The 23,782-nt window shown below is 43.0% G+C and overlaps 1 protein-coding gene across 1 annotated transcript in view; it reads right to left on the bottom strand.

Annotated features, from left to right (window-relative positions):
* Window positions 1-12,646: 12,646 nt before the first annotated feature.
* Sptssb (serine palmitoyltransferase small subunit B) overlaps window positions 12,647-23,782 on the bottom strand; it is a 30,043-nt gene continuing 18,907 nt past the window's right edge. Inside the window, exon 3 of the mRNA XM_057757345.1 lies at window positions 12,647-14,222. Within this exon, the coding sequence (XP_057613328.1) occupies window positions 13,963-14,193 (231 nt within the window). The 5' untranslated portion in view covers window positions 14,194-14,222 and the 3' untranslated portion in view covers window positions 12,647-13,962. The remainder of the gene's footprint in view (window positions 14,223-23,782) is intronic.

Genomic DNA, 23,782 nt, shown 5'->3' with positions numbered 1-23,782 from the left:
GTATTTTTAATTACACATTACATTTTTAAATGAGCTGTCTAAACATATTGCCTTAAACAAGAACAGAAATACATATAACAAACTTGACCCTAAATTTGTATCAATAGACCAAGATCCATAACAATGCAAAGTATTCATTTTTATATCATATCTTTCCCCCACCTTTCTTCTAAAGAAAGAGATTGACTGTGACCATTTAACCATTTATAATCAACCCCCTTTAAATGAAAATAAACATTTAAATAAACATTTTGGGAATTTGGGCGTTGTTTACTCCAAACTGCTTCCTGCTGTTTGTTGGGTGAAATATTTTTAGGGTTCATAGAGACTTTTCAGGGGGTCTTGTTCCATCAAGCCACATTTGCCTGGAAGGAATCTCATCCTCTGTGGAAACAAAAGCAGAACCTCTTTTCCAAAGTAACATATCTTTAAAAGTAACAAATCCCAAATTTTGAAGTCAAGATAACCTTTAAAATATGTATATTGGTTTAACTTAGCAGCCTCCAGAATCAAATGAAATGTCTCTTTGCAGTAAAAAAAAAAAAAAAACAAAAAAAAACAAAGAAAACACACTAATACACATAATACAGACTCTATTTTCCATATTTATGTGCCTTATTTTTTCTTTACTCCTTTAACCTATGACTGTCTATACTCTTTTGTATTTATTTTACTGTCTCTTTAAAGACTTTGTTTTATTTTTTAAAACTATTCACTTCTTTTTATAACTGTCTATATTCTTTTCCTCTATCTCCAAAGCTTACATGCATTTATCCAACACTGTGACCCATTTAGAGGTCTTTTTTATCTGAATCTGTCTTTATTATACACCTGTAATTATTTTCTTAAGATGCTAAACGGTGTGACTAGGACTAAGGCTGCTTTGCCTTTTGGCTCTGCCCAGTCCAATATGGCAGAAGTACATTCATCACCAGTTCTGTGAGCCATACTCATCACCCAGCTCCAGGGATGCAGCAGGTCTGTGTTGTCATTAAGCAACTTGTAGCACTCTGCTCACAAACCCCACTTAAGTACTCCATAGCTGGACCTCCTGAAAGGGCCAGAGCAGTTCTTGCTGCCAGCATGAACCAGTAAGCTGGATCTTAAAGAAACCATGTAATTTTTGCCTATAACACTGAATCAGGAGGCCTTCTCTTAAAGGAGCTGTGCCTCTGCTTGCCATCAGCAAACAGAGTCTCTCTGAAAAAAATGTGGCTACCAAGAAGCTGTGCTTAACTCTGTTCTTTTGTGTCTAGAATTCTTTCCCAAGTTCTCTCAGTTTTTATGTGGATGTAGTTGCCCCCATGTTGTCACGCCATTTATAGACAGAGGCTGCTCTCTCCTTTCCCAACTGCTCCAGACCCAAATAATCACACAGAAACTATATTAATTACAACACTGCTTGGCCAATAGCTTAGGCATATTCCTGGCTGACTCTTGTATCTTAAATTAACCCATGCCTATTAATCTGTATCACCACAGGGCTGTGGCCTACTGGGTAAGGTTTTGGCATGTCCTTCTCCTTCAGCAGCTACATGGCATCTCTCTGACTCTGCCTATTCTCTCTCTAGATCTCTGTTCAGATTTCCTGCCTGCCTGGCTTTACTCTGTTAAGTCATTGGCCAAAACAGCTTCTTTATTACCCATGGTAATAAAACATCACTTGGGTCCTCTGCAAGAGTACTATGCACTCTTAACCACTGAGCCATCATCTCATCAGTTCCTCTTTTTCTCTTTTTTGTTCCAGGTCTGCCTAATAGCTATCAGTGCAGTGATCTTGCTGCTACCCGCCACCCGGAAAAGCTCCTCCCCATTAAATTCTCCTATCTGCTCAGACTCCTTGGCTCAGTTTCATTTCTCTTGTCATTATCAGAACTTTTTTTAAAAAAATAATATTCATGGTTTGGGAGATTTAATTTTCATCCCCCAAGTAAAGAGAAGAGTTTGAGGTGGGGACTCTTATATCAGTGAGAAAAGGGTATACCAGGAGCCACCAGTACAGACAAGAAGCCTGTTTAAAACTGTTAGTGCAGTACTGCTCCCAAGAATATGTGATACATTGGGACAGCAAGATGACTTAGTGGGCAAAGGCACTGATTGCACAAGTCTGACAACTTGAATGTGATCCCTAAAACCCACATAAAGATAGAAGGAGAGGAAGGACTCCAAAGAATTCTCCTCTGACATCCACACCCTCTGGATACTCACATGCCCCCAAACCATTATACATATTCAATTTAAAAAGTGTCATACTTGAGTTCAATCAGTAGTGAGAGCAGAGAATGCACCCCAGAAACCCCAGAGACCCCTGAGTCGTTGCTGCAGGCCCTAGTCACCAGTGCCACAACCATGAGCAGTGAGGTCCAGATCCAGCCTTTGAAGCTCCCCATCCCTCCTCCGCCCCTTGCTGTTGCTGTCCTCAGCTCCTGTGTCACCAAGCCTGCCTCCCACTCCAAGGCAGCAGCAAGGCCGCTGGCTACCCCGGCAGCCTCACAGATGCAATAACCCAGCCCCACCCACTGCAGAGACAAGAAGGTCATAGCAAAGAAAAAGTGGGGAACATTAAAATGGTTCAACGTAAGGGATGCCACAGAGTCAGCTTCATCAACAGCAATGGTAAGGAAGACATATTTGTACATCAGGAAGTATCTTTGTGGTATAGTGGTTAGAGAGACCAAGATGGGGTTTGATGTCAAAGGAGAAGAGGGTGCAGAGGCAGCAGACGTTACAGGCTCTGGTGGAATTCCAGTAAAAGACAGTAAATAATGCAGCAGACCGCAACCATCGTGGGCACTACCCAAGCCGTAGGGGTCCTCCAAGCAATTGCCAGTAAATTACTAGAGTAGTGAGAGTGGAGGACAGAATGAGGTATCAGAGAGTGTGTCTGAAGGCAGGCCTAGCAACGGGCTGGCCCTCGGCAGGTGACCCTGACTATGGAGTCCCTAAAGGCATTAGCCATAGTATTTAACCCACCTATGCAAGTGATGAAGGGTGCTGACAACCAGGGTGCAGGAGAGTAAGGCAAACCAGAGAGACAACATATATGGGGGTTACAGTCAATGGCTCAGCAGGGGATCCTCCTCCTAGGGAGGACTGCAATGAAGAGAACAAGGAAAGTCAAAAAAAAAAAAAAAAAAGACTCTCATGTCAGCATCCTCCTCAACACATCTGTATTGCCCCAACTTCAGTTACCAGTGCAGATGCTCAGAGAACCCGAAACCATAAGATGGCAAAGAGACAGATGCAGCTGATCCGCCAGTTGAGAATCTATGTACTACCAAGGCTGAGCAGGGCAGAACTGAGGAAATGCCGACTTACCCATCTCTACCACCATCCGGTCTGGTCATCCAACAAGAAGAAATACAGAATTTCAGTCATAAGAAATGAACAAAGATTGAAGCTGAAGACCTTGCCTTTTGCCTGCTGACCAGATACAGTAGAACTAGCTACATTGTCTATACAGCATGGGGATTTTTATGATTTTGTTATTTTTACCCAAAGATGCCTCTTTCGGTAATAACAAGTTAAAAAAAACTTTAAACGTTTTTAAATTGTGTCATAGCTGGTCAAATTGAGATTCAAGAACTTCATTTTTAATTTGAAATAAACATTTACAACTTGATATTTTCAAAAATGCCAACAAACCACAAGCACCTATTAATCAAGTCTTAAATCTAAAAAAAAAAAAAAGGTCATATGTTATGTGGTGGTTTGAATAAGAATGGCCTCCATAGACTCTAAGGTGAATATATTTGAGTAGTATGCCCCCAGTTGGTAGGGCGTTTGGGAAGGATTGTTGGAGGTGTGTCACTGGGGATGGGCTTTGAGGTTTCAGAAGCACAAGTCATTTTCAGTTAGCTCCTTCTGCCTTGGGGTGGTTTCTCGGGATAATGGGAGCTCTCAGCCCCATGCCTGCTTGCTGCCATGCTCCCTGCCATGATCGCTATGGACTCACTGTCTGAAAATATAAGCCCCAAGTAAACACCTTTCTTTAGAAATTGCCTTGGTCATGATCTCTTACTCTAGCAATAGAAAAGGAACTAATATGTTATAAAAAATATACAGTAGTCTGGTTGTGGGGTTATATGCCAGAGCTTTAGGGGGGGCAGGACTGACCCAGTTACAGAGGTGCTATGGTAACCAAGGTTACACAGTGTGAGATCCTGTCTCATATACACCACCTTCAAAAACCTCCAAACAAACAAAGAGTAGACCCTTATAAGAAAACGGAACAGGTCAAAATGGGGTCATGCTTTGTAGTGAACAGAGTGCAATAAAACAGCAGCGACTGGCTAGTCACTAATTGTGTTTCGTGAGTTTTGGTTTTTTTTTTCTTCCTGATCTCTTAGGTTCTTTGCAGATTCTCTAACCACTCCACTGTCCTGGTGAGGAGTTGCTTACGTCCTGCTCCTGCCTCAAATCCTTCTGAACCAAAGCATCCTGAGAGAGAGCTTCCATCTGTTTTAGTCAGGGTTCCTGTTGCACTGATGAAACACCATGGCCAAAGCAACTTAGGGAGGAAAGAGTTGATTTCGCTTTCACTTCATTGTCTTAATCATCCGAGGGTGTGGGTACAGGAGTTCAAGCAGGGGCAGGAGCCTGGAGGCAGGAGGTGATGCAGTGCCCATGGAGGGCTGCTGCTCATGGCTTGCTCCTCGTGGCTTGGTTAGCCTGCTTATAGCATCCAGGACCACCAGCTCAGGGGTAGTATCACTCACAATGGGTTGGGCCCTCTCACATCCATCACGAATTAAGAAAGTGCCCCAAAGACTTGCCTATAGTCCAATCTTTTGGAGAGGCATTTTCTCAACCGAGGCTCTCTCCTCAAATGGCTCTAGCTTGCGTCAAGTTGACGTAAAACTAGTCAACACACTTTCTTTAGCTTGAGAGCATTGAGCATGTTCACAGGTGAGTTAGGTCATCTGACACGAGGTATATCCTCTTCAAAACCAGCTCTAACAAAGGTCCTATCTCTCCCAGCTCAGCTGTGGCATTCTGTGAGCAGAGCTCTTCCACAGCAGCTTAGAGTTCAGAAAGTAAGCATTTCTACTCAGTGCAGTGGAGAGAGACCAGATGCTAATCCAGTCAGCTAGACCTGTGCTACTGTGTGTGGCCTCTGAAGACACCAACAAGAAGAATTTTTAGTCTTTTCTACTCTTCTGTGACATCAAAATCACCTCTAGTAAGTACTTAACAAAGGGTTTTGTTCCCCTAGTAAGTACCGTTCTTACTACCTTTTAGAGATGCGAGTTTCTCAGTGGTCAGTTCAGCCATAGCCAACATATAGTAGTCATAAACAGCTTATTATGAAAGCCTAACGTGAATAAAGAAGAATTTGACTTCTTTGAAAAGCACTGTGGTGGCACCCGATCCTCGAATGCTCTTGTAGTGTTTTCTTTGGAATCCATGCACGGGCTTTTCCGGGTGCTCTCGCGTCCCTTGTCTTCGCAGCCCTACTTAGGAAACAGGACATTGTTAATGCTTAATCTTTAGTTCTCTCTTCTCCATCTCTTGGCATTTGCTGTTTGAGGCTCTAGGACTCGATCCACAGAGTCTATTGATACAGAAACCCCAGGTGAATGAATGTGAGCCAAGCTCTTAATAGCCAAGCACATCTTTTTAAAACTTTGACAACACATGCAAACACACACACACACACACACACATCTTAAGCCTATCTACCCCCATTCTGCCCATATAATCTACCAGCACACCCCTTTCTCACCTTCATATTGTCTATCTGTCTGTCTGTCTGTCTCTCTCTCTCTCTCCCCTTGCCCCCCACACTGAATCCGGCTGATCTTGTCGTCCTGATTATGAGTAGGTAGCCACAGCTACAGTGCGCTCACTACTGCAATGGCCATGGCGGTCTGAAGATAACATTTCACCACACTCTTCCCCACCCTCTAGCTCTCACAGGAAGGCGTTAAGAAAAAAAAAAAGGGCCTCTTCAGGTGTACCACTTAGGAATTCCATATTCTTAGCACTTAGGCCAGTTATAAGCCTCTGCCTTAAGTTACTCACTGCAGAAAGAGACACACTCTGAGAGCAACAAGATTCCCTGTCTTTTCAGAGACCCCTCTTTAACTCCTAGTCTATCAGGGTCCTGCTTGTTGATTGGGGGAATTAAGGCCCCAGAGAAAAAAAGGGTGACTAAGCAATGACAAAACCAGCAGAGGTTAGAAGGACTGGGAGCGTGCAGGGTACAGGAGTTACTGCAATGTGGGGGTGGGGGGGTCTCACTCCAGATACCACTTCCAGCTGCCGTCTTTTCCTCGCACCTGACTACTATATTAGGACTGGAATTTTGTGTGTTTATCTGTTGTCATCTGTGACCATTCTTCATCCCCAGAACAACAGGGTCATGAGATGCTCTAGCATTTCAGGGAAAGGCCAGTGTCCTGCCAACAACTAGGGAAACTCACTGCAGAAAACTAAAAATTAAGAATCACTGTAATTTAAAATAATATAGATTCTTTAAACTGGAAGAGTATCTGAAATGAGATACTCCACAAACAGACCCCTTTTTGCGCCTGAGGGTGTTGAGTTGTTGAGCCTCTAGAAGATAGTGAGGTGGGGGAAAACTTACTAGAAGGCCCTGGAGAGTGGAGGCATCAGCTGTCTGCTTATTCAGATTTATTGAAATTTTTTGGGAACGTGAATTATTTTAACAAAAGGAATTGAAGTATTAGTACAAACAAGGAAGTAAGACATTCAGTTATGGCTTTTGTTAGGGAGAAATCCATGTGGTCAGGGGTGTTCCTGGGGAGATGAGATCAGAGAGCTGAAGTCTGTTTAGGTTAATAAGTTTGTGGGAAGTTACTGTTTTGGGCCAAGCTCCCTCTGAAGATACCTACAGACCAACTAAACCAGTATGGAATCCCTTCTGCTAGGTGCCATTAATCAAAAGGAACCTTAAAACGGGCCACTTTAGGGGTGAGAGTGAAAAACCAAACCCAAAATTCACAGCGACCAATTGGAATGGGTCCAGCTTGCCCGACCTGGCCCAGCAGAGAAGTCGTTTCTGTGTTGCCCTTTAAGGAAAATTACCTTCAGACAAGTCTCGCTGCTTTCTGTTTTTAGTTCTGCTTTTCTTTTCTTCAGTCCTTTTCTGCCCATAAAGCTGACTCCCTCTTTTCAATTCAGGGTTACAGAGTGAGGTGGTGCACAATTCTGGATTCCCTAATAAATACCAGTTAGAACTTTCAGCTGAATCTGTTGGGATGTTTGTCTTTTGAAACTCACTAGACCTTCCCATTTTGGACGCAGAGATGAAAAAGAAAGGGTTCCTTTCTCTTTTTTTCACTCTTCTTTCTTGCGTTTCCCCACCTCCTTCTCTTGCCTGCTCCTCTCCCCACCTTGCCCATTCCTCTTCTGCCTCAGGCCTCTTCCTCAGAGTTTAAACAATTCGAGCATGGATGCATGGGATGTGTGAGCACTATGGGACAGGTAGCTCTTTCCAACGGTTGCATCCCTAACCACCAGGATCTCGGGCTCTGGGAAATGTACCTGCCTCAGCTGCGGTTGGGAGTTCCAGACTGAGTGCGCGCCTGCGCGTGCGCACGCGTGGTGGAGGGGCGGGCGGTGTGGGGGGGGGCATATGTCTGGTCCTATTTTTTTTAGTCTACGCTGATGCTCCTTCAGATTCCTGGGTCAAAGTGTCACCTCAGTCAGCACTTTTCACTAGCAAGACACAGAAAAGTAATGTTGAAACAAGCAATTTGAATATTGAATTCCTATCAAAGGGATTAGACGAGTGACTGTTGTCCACGGGAGACATCTGGATTGCATACAAAGGCTTGCAAGAAAGCTCTGGAAATAAGTTCTGTCATTGAAATAAGGTGAGAGGCTGCTTCCTGTTTTCTTGTTATTTCTGAGCGATGGTAAGATTTTAGAGAGTGGGCGGCCCTGCTTGCCTGTGAGCTGTCCCACAGCTGAGGCTTCCGCTACCTGCCCAATAAAGCAGGAAGGAGTCGAAGGGAGGCCCAGCCCTGAAATTCGATCTCCCGGCCTGTTAAACTCTCCATAGACTGCGACATAATTAAAAATATTCTTCTTACATTCCCTTGCTCGTGTGCACACACACCCACTTGTGCAGCGGCTAGGGACAATTTGTGGGGGCTGGTTGTCTTCTTTGCTGCGGTCTGCAGGGATGAACTGTCTTAATGGTCTCTAAGGTCAGAACGCTTTAAGTCCAGGAGCAATCATACTATTGATATGTTAGTCAGTTTGATAATGCAAAGTGTCTAGACAATGATTTTATTTCATGCTGGAAAGTCGGCATTTCATCTTCCAACCAGAAAAGCTTTAAAAAGTAGGGAAGAAAAGTCTGATCCCCCCCCCCCTTCAATCTTTAGAAAAGATCTTATCCTCTTTTCATAGCCAGGTTTAGAAAGTAACGTCCCAGAATGAAGAAGAACTTTCCTTTGGGTTGACTAGAAGTTTTACATTTCGTTTTTGTCTTAGGATATTTTATAATTAAAGACAAAAATCTCAGAATTTTATTTACAATTTGAGTTTGTAATAATAAGGTTCTTGCTTTGCATCCTTGGTTTTCTTCAGACCCTCAATCTTCCTGCTTCCTTCTCTTTAAACTTTTTAAAAATTATTTTATATGTATGGATCTTTTTCCTGCATGAATGTTTGTCATATATAACTACTGAGCTGTCTCCACAGTCTGTGCTAGGATCACAGGCCTGTGACACCGTGCCTTGCTGATCTATCTGTGTGTCTATAAATACACATGTATGTATATATGTTACACACACACACACACAGTGGATTATTCAGGGTTTTAATTGCCATGAGGAGACACCATGACCACGACAACACTTACAAGGAAAACATTTAGCTGGGGTGGTGGCTTACAGCTTCAGAGATCCAGTCCATTGTCATCATGATGAGGAGCATGGCGGTGGGCAGGCAGATGTGGTGCTGGAGCTGAGAGTCCTACATCTTTCAGGCAACAGGAAGTCAACTGACTGTCACACTGAAGGATGCTTGAGCAAAAGAGACCTCAAAGCCTGCCCCTACAATGACACACTTTCTCCCACAAGGCCACACCTCCTAGTAGTGCCATTCCTCTGGGGACCCTTTTCTGTCAAACCACCACAAGGGGTAATATTTAATGGAGTCATGGCATCAGCAAACTGCCTCAACTTTCTAGCTTTTTCTGTACATTATCCCAGACCATCTGCTGTTCTGACTCAGCCACCGCCTCCACCCAGCTCCTATGTGCAAAGGCTGTGTGCTGTGCCTGCTCCAACCCACCAGCCCCTACTTCTCTGACCATGGTCATCTGCTAAGTCTGTCCTCACTGTCCTCCGGAATGGCTCCGCGTCTCAGTCACAAGAGTTGTGCTGGCTGCCTTCACCCTGTGCTCTTCCCATCTCCAGCCTTCTGCTTCCTCCTCAGAACCCTGCTGGTTTTTCACCAGCTCCCATCAAAAATTTTTTTTTTCTTTTTCGAGACAGGGTTTCTCTGTGGTTTTGGAGCCTGTCCTGGACCTAGCACTTGTAGACCAGGCTGGTCTCGAACTCACAGAGATCCGCCTGCCTCTGCCTCCCGAGTGCTGGGATTAAAGGCGTGCGCCACCACCGCCAGGCTGCTCCCATCAAAATTTGTGATAATGGTTAAAGACTTGTTCTGTATTTTGGTTGTTTCTTAGTTGCTCTCTTGCCAATCATCTAATTTATTTGTGGCATAAATTTAGATGGTTTTTATATCTTATGAGATAAAAAAATTCCTGGAAAGAAGCTGTGTGCACAGAGGCTAATGGGCTGGCTACAGCATTCACGACTGTGGGGAGGTTGGAATGTTGCCATTTCAGAGCCCAGTTGTTGTATCTTGAGTGATATTCAGCCTACCAAATAGCCATTTTTTGGTCATCTCTGAGTCAGACCTAACATCCTGATAAACAGATTAAAACCCTCACAATGTATTAGGTTCAAACCATATTCTCCACCAATTAAAGGACTAAGATTCTGATCAGGTAATGTCTGAGGCTCATCTGACTGACTGAACCCACTCTTCTGATGTTCTCACCAGTGTGTTTTCAAATTGCTTTGATTTATGACTTTCTTTGTTCTCATATTACAAAACCACTTCCTCTTTGGAAGACAAGGAAGTGGGGTGACCTAAATCTGTGCTTTTTCAGGCCATAGTCACTCAAACTTGGCTGCAGGATCAGCTATCTTTTATTCCTTTTCTGCTGGGAGCTGTGGCATTTTGTGTGTGTGTGTGTGTGTGTGTGTGTGTGTTCACAATTTCACTTTTTGTCTCATTGGTTTATTTTTTCCTTATCTAATTCAACAGCTGGCATACAGTAGGCTAAGATTTTTTCAAATTTTAAAAGATAGCATGATTTCTGACGAACTCTGGAATGCGTGTCACCTCATCTGTTGTGATTTTTTTTATCAGTTATTTAGTTTGCCTCTCAACTACTTTTATCTATGCATCGATGCCTGGTTAACTTTTAATGAATCTGTCATGTGAATGGAAGTTACTCTTAGGTCCATAATTGGAAGCTGTTCATGCAGAGGGGCCTGATACACAGGCTGAGCTTCCTTGTACAGACTTTGGGCAGCTGAATCATTCTCTCGGTAGTGGGTACCCGCTACTCCCTGTACCAACCATCTGGCATTCACAAACAAGCTGACTGTGTTCTCTAGGAGCACCTGAGTTACAGGACCCCAATTAGTTAGTGACAGAAAAGGAGCAAGTCAAAAAATGTTAGTGATTTTTTTTTTACATGTAATGTAGACTAATCAACGATGTTATATTAAAAGTGGTTTCTTGGCATTTTTCATATTGTAGGTTTGTTGTTGTTGTTGTTGTTGTTATATAAGTAGGTAGAACAGGTTTGGGTATTAATTTATAGCCTTGGTCAGTACCGAGAAAAGAACAGTCAAACACTAGCCCTCTGGAATCTTAAACCTCTGGAATCTTGTTTTAAATTCTAAGCATACCATTGCAATCTCTGAATAGCCAAAGCAAAGGGAAAGCAGCTGTGTTTCCAGTCTGGGCTGATGGCAAAGTAAAAACAAACAAACAAACAAAAAACCAATGACATCTTGAAATTTGCAGGCAAATGGATGGATCTAGAAAACATCATATTGAGTGATGTAACCCAGACACAGAAAGACAAATATATTATATACTATATATAATATATACTCATTCCTAAGTGGTTTTTAAACATAAAGCAAAGAAAACCAGCCTACAAATCACAACCCCAGAGAACCTAGACATCAATGAGGACCCTAAGAGAGACATATATGGATCTAATCTACATGGGAAGTAGAAAAAGACAAGATCTCTTGGGTAAATTGGGAGCATGGGGACCAAGGGAGAGGGTTGAAGGGGAAGGGAGAGGAAGGGAGGGGAGAGAGAAAAATGTAGAGCTCAATAAAAATCAATTTAAAAAAAAAAGCTCTGCCAAGCGTAGAGCAGCAGCAGGCAGGCAGATGTGGCTTTCTTCCCTGCCATATTCCATAGCTTTAAAACAAACAAGCAAAAAATCTGTATGAGTATGCTTTTTGTATCCTATATTGACTCCCTGTGATTGTTCAGAGGCAGTGGTTGCTTTGAAGTGATATCCCAGGCTGGCATTCTGTAATAATCCTTTATTAACTTTCTGTCTATTGCTGTTGACTTTAACTCTTATTTTTAGAAGGTAGCATTGAAGTTCAAAGCGGTATCTTTGTGACTGAACTCTCCAAGTACTCCAGCAGGAAGCCACATACAGAAGGGTGCTGAATCACTGCCAACTGGGAATGCATTCAAGTTCATCCTTCAACCGTTAACTAAAAGTAAAAGTGATCTCTCTCCAAGCCGGCAAGAGGACTGGGCAAACAAGTCCCCCGAGTACAACAAAGACAGTGGCTAGGACTCCAGACATGGCTGTCTGTCCATGCTCTTGCCTTTGTCACATGATGGACATTTGATTTCTAACTTGTCAGCGATGCCCATAGCTCACGTCATTTTCCCATGACCTTCCTTGTGGTCCTCATCTTGCTATGCTGCTGGTAGCCAGCTGCCTTTGAACAGGACATTTGAGTTTTCTAAGCTCCAGGCTCCTTTCCTGCAACTGGGAGACCTGGATACCGACTTCGGCATGCAGCTGAAGTTATGCAACCTGTAAAATGCATGTCAAGCATTGAGAAGTTCATTAAGATGAGGGCTAATCTTCATTGTCAACCCAATTTGATTTAGAATCACCATGGAAACATGCCTGGTATGTCTATAAGGATGTTTCTAGAAAGGTTGAATCAAATTTGAAAGCTCCACCTCAAATTGGGCAACACCATTTCTCGGACTAAGGAAAGAACAGACTGTGCACCTGCACTCATTGCTGTCTGCTGACAGCGGCTGCAGTGTGACCAGCTGCCTCATGTTCCCGTGGCCGTGTCTTCTCCCCCGCCATGTGCTGTGCCTCCAACAGTGATCCTGGAGACCCTTCTCCTGAAGCTGCCTGCTCCTTCTGGAGTTCTATCACGGCAATAGGGAAAGTAACCAGCTGGTCGGCCAAGGATAGCTTTATTCTACCATTGAGATCAGTATCCGGGTAAGGTCAGTAGAGGTTATTTGGGGAATGCACTATAGTGTATGGTGAAGAAAGGGAAAACGAGACCAAACTGTGCATTTATTTATCAAAGTAAACTTAACTTTACTTTGTAAAAATCAACAAATGTATATTCATATCTGGTCGCTCTTCAAGATGTATGCTTTGTTTATTTTTAAACAGACGTGCAAGTTGATTTTGCATGCCAAATATCTTTCTCCTTAGCTCCCCTTAGAATATTTCCCCTCGAAAACAAAGGTGCCAGTGTTGTCCAAAACCTGTTTATTTTTTTTACCCTCCAGAAGTACTAAGGTTGATATTTATCGGGAGGAAAGAAAAGCTGCAAGGTTTAGTCTTTGACTTTCATGTTTGATTCAGCACTATAATTAAAATCTTACATTTGTTTCGAAGATAAACATTTTGGGAGAAATTTAATAAATCTTGCTTCTGCTGTGCAGTGGAGCCGCTGTATCAGAGCGTTTAACTGGAGCTGTGGACTCCCGCTGTAGACTATTACTTCCAGCCTGTTTATTAGCTTCTTCCTGTCGCCCAGGACATGCGATTTTCCTTCCACTCAGTGAAGGCGCAGGGAAACAACCCTTTCTCTCCTCTCGCCTCCAGCATCATGCAAGTCAGGGCATGGTCAAAAGTCACAATATCTGAATTGGCTTTATATTTATTTTTTTAAACTTAAGCTGTTCTCTAGTAAAATATTTACTTGTTTAGTTAATATCATAGTTCATTTAAAGCTATGATAAAGTCAGATTTCAGAGGCATTTGAAACAATGCCTGAACCATATCTAAAAGAAAATAACTGTCTCTGGCCTATTCTTTTGCATTTGAGGTAAAATAATTTTAGGCAAAACAAATATAATGAAAATTTTAAAAAGAAGAAAAAAAATAATTTTAGGTATCGGCTATTTACCAGAAAATAAGACTTTAAAGGTTTGGGTTTTTTTATTCACATCTTTTAATAGATTGTAAACAAGAGCAGGTACTTTTGACAGTAGCCTATGAAATACTCTCTGTAACGCATCCCTTAGTATGGAATAATATGAAGAGAGTATTTCAAGTACGACTCTGTCGGGTTTCTTACAAGCCTATTTCCCGGGAAAGTTTTATTTGAAAGCGTCCTGATCTCCAACAGAAATCTAACGCCACAGAGTTGAGTCAAGCGCTTGTGGGGTACGGGGTGGTCATTGTGTTTCCTATCATCGGACACACACCATGCTGCATGGACCAAAGCGACTGGGAGGACACCTAGCTCAGACTCCAGGCAGGACGCGGGTGCATAGAGAGGGCGCTGGTCAGGTTAGCGGTGAAAGATGCCACAGTCTCCTAGGTCGACGAGTTGTAAGCAACGGGAACCCATCATGCCGTTTCGCGGGATTCCGGAGAGATCAGTTAGAAATTGAACTGTGATATCCGCATATTTTGGAGAAAAATTCCCAAGCCAGGCGGATGTGGATGGGGATGAAGACATAGGCAGTGTAGACTACCATGGCAACAATGGTTAGTAAGATGGTGTTGAACATGGACTGTTCCCAGGGCTCCAGGACGGCACAGCAGCTGATGATTTGGTATTGATAGTAGAGCCAGGCTAAATACTCCTTCACACTCTTGAAATCCATGATTCCTGCTCAAGCTGTGGAAAGTCTTCCTGTGAGAGAAAATAACACCACAGGAAAAAAAAATAAGAAACAGAGCACCCCATCTTCTGGTAACACACAGCAAACGCCTACGGTTAATATTCCCATAACCTGACATTTCGGTTATTCTCACGCAAAGGGTGTCCCCGACACTAGTCCTAATATAAACCTTGAGTGTTAGCCTATAATCGGCTTCCTTGGGCTTTAATGTTTTAATGGTAGGCTAGAGAGCGCACTCAGTCTGTCCCCTGATGGAGCATCGGAAGCCTTCAAATGGACTGATCTATATTTCTGTCTTCACAGTTGTATACAATAAATTTCACATGGGCGAGAAAAACTTGTGCCATGAAAACCTTGAGACACTGAAAAATAAATGGAGAATGAGACAAAGATTCCCCTGCTCGTGGACTGGCAGAGCTAACACTGTGAAATGTTATCTGCTGTCCTACCAAAAGCCATCTACAGATCCAATATTTCCCATATCAAAACTCTAACACTGTTCTTCCCGGAAACTGGAAGCAGTAATCATCAATTTCATATGGAAATACAAAAGACCTAGGATACACAAAACAATCCTGAACAACAACCACCACCAAACTGCTGGAGGTACCAATAGCCCAGATTTCAAATTATATTACAGCCGGGCGGTGGTGGCACACGCCTTTAATCCCAGCACCTGAGAGGCAGAGGCAGGTGGATCTCTGTGAGTTCGAGACCAGCCTGGTCTACAAGAGCTAGTTCCAGGACAGGCTCCAAAACCACAAAGAAACCCTGTCTCAAAAAACAAAAAACAAACAAAAAAAAAACAGAAAAAAAAAACACAAAAAACAAAAAACAACAACAACAAAAAACAAATTATATTACAGAGCCGCAGTAACGAAAACAGCATGGTACGGACGTTGAAAACATGAAAATAAGGTAAAAGCGTAATTCTCAAAGAACTATTACCAAAGAAAAAAGATCCTTAATCACATGCAGAGAGGAGCATTCTTGATTAATTCACCTTGTTTTCAAGGTGGCCTCTGTTGTTTCTGTGGTGCTAGCTGGCCTGCCAGCTTGCAGATTCTCCTATCTCTATCGCCCATACTGCCGTAGAAGTGTTGAGATTACAGATGCCTACGATCGCGTCTAGCTTTACAGATGGATTCCGGGGATCAACCTGAGATCACCAGACTTGTATAGCAAGCCCTTTTACCCGCTCATCGGCCCATAACTGAACCTTTTAGGACTGCTACACTGGAGATTAGGTTTGACGTGGAGTTTAGAAGGGACGGAAGCCTCCAAACCACAGCACAGTGATGACTTCAATAGGCAAGATTTCCCACGAACAGAAACAATAAAAGTGATGACTACCAGTGCTTGGGGTCTGGCAGTCCTGCTAGACAACCCAATTTTAAAAGCTCTTATTCAAAACCCTCCACAGTTGCTTCTCTGTAACTGCTTAGAGTTTGAGCTTGGGCCGGGTGGAAGAGCCTGGGGTCTATTTATCAGGTATCTAGAGCCAGGTTGTGCTGGAGGAAAGGGGAAGTCTTTATGGCTTAGACAGACACACCTCGTCTCCTTAAGGAGTGTAGACTAGTTGGAAAGAAGGATCTTAAACTAAACACTTAGTACAAATGAATACGTAATTATCAACTATGTTACGTGCCCTGAAGGGCAAGTATAGTGTTCAAGGAGCTTTTGTAAACCTGATCCAGTCTAAACACAGTCTGAGGAAAAGATAAAATGACAGGGATGATTAAAACCCAAATAGATAGAAAGGGAAATGATGAAGGGGGAATAAGGGGGGGGGGGAGGCAGGGTAGGGGGGTAAGGGAGCTTGGGAGGAGGTCAAGGTTCCAGTAAAGAGAATAGTGTAAAACCAAAGAGGCTAAAGTAATGCCTTATGCCAGCATGAGGCCAGGAGTGGAAGATGGAGTTGATTAGGCTAATTATTCTCCGTTCGTTCATCGTTTGTTCGTTCGTTCCTTCTTTCTTGATAGGGTTTCTCTCTGAATCCTTTGCCTCCCAAGTGCCAGGATTAAAGACATGCGCCACCACTGCCCGACTAATTATTTTTTCTTAACCTATGATTCTGAGGGTCCCAGAGGCTACTGACAGGAGGGAAGTTGTAGGTCAGGGAGGTGGGGCTAAATTCATAAGGTCGGGTACATCCTAAAGCCAAGGTGAAGTGGATTTGCATATCACTCATTTTGGGCGTGCTATTCCTCTGCTCTTCCCACGGGTACTGCTTCTTCAGAATCAACCATGTATTGAGGATTCACAAAGATTTGCAATACTATTTCCAGTTTTATTAATGAGATGATATTGCACTCAGGAATATCATTGACTTTTCTTCTCACTAGTCTCACTATTGTGTTTTATTTTTTTTTTCCACACCAATTAATCTCCTGGCTGATGTTTTCTACTTAAAAATTAACTTCTTGCTTGGGCAGCCCTAACAGGCAAGTATGGCAGCCTTTTGAAAAACCCTGCGTCAGAGGCCCCCCAGCCAAGCTGTGGAAACTGTGGAATAATAGGTGCCCAATACTTAAGGCTGCTGAAAGTCAACCAATCAGATAAAAAGTGTATGAACACATGTTTCATTATTTTGTGACACTTTGGTCACAAACGTCACGATGCTTTAGAAATGGATATTTTAAATATACTTTCATACTAAGAACAAAACATTAATATTGATTGGCTCTTTCTACCTCTCATTTCTCAGCCCTCCAAATTGCCAGTTTTGACCTGTGAAAAATGCTTTTATAGGTTTATTTATTTTTGTGTGTGTGGAGGCCAGAAGAAGGTGTCCAAGTTCCTGCAGTCAGAGTGATAGGCAGTTGTGAGTTGCTTGATATGGGTGCTGAGGATGGAACCTGGGTCCTCTGAGAGAGCAGCAAATGCTCTTAACCACCGAATTGCCTCTCCAGCCTCGGGGGAATGTGCTTTTATTTTCTGTCTCATTTTAATCTCATGAGGTCTAGCAGTTAGTTCAAGAAGGCATGATTGCCCTCCTGGATTCTTCTTTTCATTTATTAGGAAGAAAATTTAAAGATGGCTCCCCATTTCCTATAATGCAAAGGGGAGAAGAGAGAGCTGGTTATTATTAGAAAGCCATCTTCTACAATTTATTGTAGAATATGCACTACTTCTAGGTTCTTGATTTACTTAGGTAATTTATTTCTCCTTGTGAGTCTGCTTTGTATTTCCTATGAGACAATATTTACAATTATAAGAAAAGCAACCCACCACCCCTGTAGACAATGGGATGAGTCACACGGATGGGAGAGTTCATTAACTCAGTGAACAAATTCCTTTTGAATATAACTATGCAGCTTCTGAGTAGCAATGGCCTCAGAAGGGCACTCTCTGTCCCGAGGGACATTGCAGGCCAGAAGGAGAAGCTCTTCTGGACAGTGTAACGGTCATGCAGTACAGGAGGGTCTGGGAAGGAAAACTAGATGGAGGTTGGAGGGGTGCTGGCAAAGTCCCAAGGAGGAAGCTGGAACAGATGCTGAATTTTGGAAAAAGCATGACAGAAAGACAGTGAAATTAGTTATCTGTAGTCACATAGAACTATATGATTATCCCCCACCCTGTGTTGTACGTGTGTGTGTGTGTGTGTGTGTGTGTTGTGTGATAGCCAGAGGCTGATTGATGCTGGGTGTCTTCCTCAAGTTGCTCTTCATGTTAGTTTTTGAGATAGGCTCTCTCATTGAACCTGGAACTCATGATTTGGCTAGGCTGACTGGCCAGTGAGCTCCAGCGATCTGCTTGCCTCTGCTTCCTCAGCCTGGGGGTTGTGGCTGTGTGTCCATGCCTAGCTTTAATGTGGACGCAAGGCATCTGAACTCGGGTCCTTACGCTTGCATGGCACGTACTTGACTGACTGTGCCGTCTCTCCAGCCCCTCCAGTAAATGTCTTCATTCCTTAAATGTTTACAATAATGTACAAAATTAATATAGCTGCTTCTCTAAATATCTAAAGCCTTAACCTAGAGATGAGGAACAAAGGACCTGTGATGTTTGCTTTACTCGTGGCTGCTATGAGTCTCCGTGTCTCTAGTTAGATACTTTTTAAATGATGATTGCTCCTAGGTAGAAAAAGGGAGAGGGTTTTGTTTTTTTTTTAATTCCCTAAACTTGACTTTTAAAATCCACTTATATCTATACATTGTGTATTTCCCAAATGTAATTATACGGGTGGACTGCGGCCTGTTTTCCTAGGTACCGGAGGCCACTCCACCACTGTGTGATGCTGCCTGCAGCAAACTGAACGTTAGGGCAGTGTCAGGAGGCTGAGGGCTCTGGGAAGTGACTAGGTCGTGTAGTCAGAGCCCAGGGAATTGCCCTTCTAAGACAGACCGCAGACACTTCCTTGTCCCCTCTGCTTTGTGAAGACACAGTAAGATGGCAGCCCTGTGAACCTGAGTATGGTTCTCATGATTCTATGCCTTGAGACCTGGGAGGAAGGTTAATCCCCATTCCACAGTACTATTACAGTGGCCTGAGCCAAGACACACTCTCAAGGGAAGAGAAGAACAGAAGCTTTTGTAAGCGCCTGTATTTCTATGATGATGCTTCTCAAGAGGCCCTGGTGAAATATAAGGCAGTCGAGGTCCTCTGTAAGAAGGTCAGGATTGCTTCCCGAAGGAAGGAAGGAAGCTCACAGGAAGAGTGGTCTCTGAACCACTGTTTTCAGCACATGATAAAGTCTTGTCTGTGAGGACACTACAGTAGCACATGCTAACCTGCCTGCTGTCCTGCAAGGACAAGGGAGCCCCTGTGAGCTAACCTGGTTTCAGCACCACTCCCTTGCCCAGCCCCCATTCATCCCCGCACATAAGAAATTGCCCTGACAGTTCAGATTCTTGTCTGACAGCTGAAGGTTTTAATGTACGCTTCTTACAAGTCTCCCTCGCAATTTGTAAAATCTAAGATTCTTGTCTGTAATGTATAGCTTAGGATGGTGGAACGCCTCAACACAGAGCTTTGCCGGGTTAAGGAGGAGATTTATTTGAGATTTAGGAACCAGGGGGAAATACTACATCCTAATCTGGATCCAGTGAATGAAAAGGGTCTCAAGGACAGTGGAAAAATATCAAGGACTTAGAAGTCTCCAAAGAGGCTATTGCATAAATGAATGGATAGTGAGTTGTTATTTTCTAGTCCTCAGTGCTACGGCTTTTCAACCAACAGGTAAAGATTTCACACTAGATTCATGGGCAGTAGGAGCGGAAGAAAAGGTTCTTCTCCCAGACTAAGGGGGAAGCCTAACAGTTGTGACCCCCATCAGTCCGGGATGGTTTACGTAGCTAGAACATGAATAAGTGAGTATGTGCAACGATTATAAAAATGCATGTACTTGCATGAGCCCAAGCCAGGAAGGGGATGCCGTGAGAGGAGCGCATAGGAGGGGCTTGGCCTGCCAAGGATTTCGGCATTGTTATCTGTACCATAGGAGTGGTAGCGAGTTAGGCAACAGCAACGGAAGGTAATTCCCAGGTGCTTTGGGCCTGTGACCTTTGCGAAACTAAACATCAAAATGAACAACAAAAAAAGCCCTTTTTAAATAAGAGTCTTCCTTTTCTGAAGCTTCACTGCCCTCTTGGTTAAGAGCTAATACGTGCTGAGCTACACTTCTCTTTTGAACTTCAGAATCAAGGACTGAAAGGTCAAAGGGGCATGAATGGATTCAGACTAACTCTTTCCTGACTCGTTTTGGAAAGCTGTAGCGGTCATTCAGTGCACGGGTGTGTGTGTGTGCTCAAGTGTGTTCCAGTATACACATGCTTCATATTCAGAACCTAAGGTCTGAGGTGTGACCAAAGTGTCTTGCCTGTGGCAGAGAAAAAGATGCTGTCTGTAAACCAACTGTGCCTTTCTTCAGCAGCTTTCTTTAAAGGATCCCAGATGTGACTTCTTCAAACACAGGCCTTCCTTGAAGTAATTCATTTGTTAAATGAATTATGAGTGCAATGATTTCCTTCCAATGGGTGTGATATGGAAAGGAGAGGTGGGGAGAGATTGAAGTCATGGTAAATGAGATACTGATCAAGATCATCACCTACAAGAGCCAACGCTGATAGTGGGTTTCTCTGACACAATGCCCAGACAATGGTACCTAATCTCTGCAGTCATCTCCTTGACAGTTCATAAATCAAATAATTAAAACATTAGGCAAACTCTGCTGCGTGTGGCTTGCTACAAGAGAAGCAACTAGTTTTCCTTAAACATCTTAAAATTGTCAAAAAAGAAAAACCCCAAGTGTACAAAATGGTTACAACCAAGAGCTTACAGAGACATGAAGATTAATTGTGATGTTGACACCCCATAATAGTAGGGATAAAAATTGTATAAAAGTGAAGTAAATATGAGTAAAGTGAATATTTTTCTCAATGGTGTGCCAAGATTTTTCATTAATTATAATTAACATGTCATAGCTATGTAAGATTTTAGTAGGAGAAACAGGACATAAGGTTCAAGGGACATCATACTGCCTTCTTAATTTATATGCAAATCAAAAAACTTGTTATAAAAAAGTACAAAGTCCATTTAAAAATTTCCAAGGAAAAATAATGATCAATGAACTACTCAAAAATCTAGCTGACTTTTTAAAAGCTGTGTATTTTGTGTGTACGAATGTTCTACCTGCATGCCTGTTTGTGCTCCACGTGTGTGCTAGTGCCCAAGGAAGTCAGACGAGGCCATCAGATCTCCTGAGACTGGAGTTATAGACAGTTGTCAGCCTCGTGTGGGTGCTGGAAATTGAACCCAGGTCCTCTGGAAGATCAACGAGTGTCCTAGACCACTGAGCCATCTCTCCAGTTCCCAGTTTACCTTCTGGTTGCTGTGGCTTCCTTTTTGAGGCGCTCTTGCTATGCCACCCAGGCTGTCCTCAAACCTGTGATGCTCCTGCCTGAGTTCTGGGTTATCGGTGAGTGACAGCATGCCTAGACCTCTGGGTAACCTCTGGGTGCTATGCTGTGGTTCTACTGTTCTTCCTGTCTGGGAAACTTCTCAAAGTAATTCTTGTGTCACAGCTTAAATACCACTACTCTAAAAAGTGAAGTAACCGAAAATGAGGACATAAATGCAATGTCATTCTATGAAGTACTGGCATTACTAAGAACAAGAAAATGGACAGATTGCAGTGTGGTCCAGGGTAGTCACAGACACGTGTGACTGCATAAACTATCCTAAGATAAGCTAGGGACCAACCTCCTGGCTCCATGCATGCTAAACAAATGAGCCATGCCTTCAGTCCCACTAACTAGGTTCCCTAACAAAAACAAAACAAAACAAAACAAAACAAAACAAAACATGACAAGCAAGCAAACATTAACAACAAACCCTACTTAACTCCTGGGTTAACTTAAGCTGTTTTTTTGTAATTATTAATTTTTAGAATTTTACTTGAGATTAGGTCTCATGTAACCCAGGCTGGCCTTAAACTCATTTATGTAGCCAAAGATGGCCCTGAACTCTTGATTCTCTTATTGTTATTTTCCAAGTTGGATTGCAGTTTTGTAGAATCTCATTTAGTTTATGTTGTACTGAGGATAGAAGCCAGGGGTCTCTACCAACTGGACTAAATCCCCAAGAGCGCCCCTCCACCTATTTTCCATATAGTTTGTCTCTGTATGGTCAGCAGGACAGCCACTTGTCACACATGGAAATTTGAAGTCCTGGTTCCCAGTCGTCACGTAGGACAGGTGACTGCCATATTGAACAGCATGGATGTAGAGAATACTAAACAGACAGTGCTGTGGAGGCTCCAGATACTTTGCTTAGACAAGTAAGATTCCTTACCAACTTGTCTTTTTTCCTACTTTATGTTTTTCATTCTGTTTCTCACGTTAACTTTGAAAACTTAGACTATCTGCTTGAAAACCTCCAGTGAAGGGCTCTTCCTTTGCAGAGGAATAAAAGACTCATTCCCAGCTCCTCACAGTTTGATCGCTTCGCTTCTCTGGAGTCATTTTTGAATTCTCATGCTAAGAGATTGACTTCAAAGTATTAATATTTCAAGCTGTATTCTTTTGCTTTCTATTCTCTTATGCCTCATCTCTGCCAGATAAAATCCACTTTACTTTCATGACCTAGTTTGTATACCTTCCTTGTACTGAACAGGCTCATAAGAACCTTCTATTTCAAGGAGCACACATTGCTTTCTTCTGTGTGGTACCCAGTGCACGAACATTTAGCACTTACTGTATTACTCACACGCAATCCATTGCCTCAGTAGATTGAAGGGTTTTTTGTTTGCTTGTTTGTTTTTTAAAAGCAAGGTGAATGTGGCATTCATCTCATCACCCCCAGGACCTGGCTGGGAAGATAGCAGGCTGGATGATTGACAAACTCTGTGGTCATTGAGACCAGAGACGTTCTTGAACGTGCTTCCCAAGTTAATCCGAGTATCATTATTTCCCCAGCAAGATGGAGAGCCCCAAAGAGGCGCTTAGGAATTCACATGATCTGCTTGAGGCAATGACTTTAGACAAATGGTTTTCTGCAAATGTAGTCTCATCTGTCTTTTTGAATAGAAAGGAGTGAGCAATTTAAACACACACACACAACAAGCAAATGAAAATCACAAATGCATTTGTAGATTCTTCTAATGTTAATAGCTTGCAGGCTCCACAAGGAACACCAGCGAAGTGGATTTAAATTTCACAAAAATGCCTCTTCCAAGTGCTGGTGCTCGGTGACTGAAAATTCAAGATGGATGGAAAGCGGTTGTGATGAGGAAATACCCCGGGAACACCCCGAGAGCCGAATTTCACAGCAGTGCTCTCCCCTTCCTTCTTCTCTTCCCCGTGCTTTCCCTTCACCTCTCTCTCTCTCTCTCTCTCTCTCTCTCTCTCTCTCTCTCTCTCTCTCTCTCTCTCTCCATTTTCCTTTTCGGGTCCCCTTCTTTCCTACCTGTCTGTCTGTCTTAAGTTACATCCTTGGGTATATCCCCAAAGCTCTTTGTGTCACGAGTGGTTTCTGTAGAACGAGTAATAGTTGGCAGCTTCTTCTCAACTTGACTTAGTCGACGGAGCGCGTGTAAGAGAGCAGCAGTGTGCGCTGTGAGCTGTGGTCCCATCACCTCAAACTGTATGATTTTGCAAAGTGATAGACTGAGAAAGTCTTGGAGCATTCTGATTACACTACTTAGTGCAGTGGCTTGTGTATTTTACAGGAGGAAACTCTAGATCTTATTCTTTGTACTAATTGAATCGCCTGGTGCAGTCATAACCAATCAACCAATGCATCCATGTGGCCATTGAGCCAAGCTTCCCATCGAAAGGCCTTACCATTTCAGAACACATTCAGATTTGGCCCTGGGCACAGCCACGTCTTCTTGTATAGGGTGAGCAAGGCACAATTTCACATGCTTGTTCTTGTCACAGGGGCCAAATCCCAAGCGGCTTCCTCCCCTGAGCACAGCTCAATGCACAGAGATGCAGAATGTAATTTCTTATCTTTTTTTCCTGTGTGTGTGCATATGTGCACGCGCATGTTCCAAGGCCAGGTCAGTGTTGAGTATCTTGTTCTATTGTTTTTAGAGAAGGTCTATTACTGAATCTGGAGCTCACCATCT

Source organism: Chionomys nivalis, chromosome 24 (assembly GCF_950005125.1).
Source record: "Chionomys nivalis chromosome 24, mChiNiv1.1, whole genome shotgun sequence".
Lineage (NCBI taxonomy): Eukaryota > Metazoa > Chordata > Mammalia > Rodentia > Cricetidae > Chionomys > Chionomys nivalis.
This window is presented reverse-complemented; position numbering and strand designations above follow the sequence as displayed.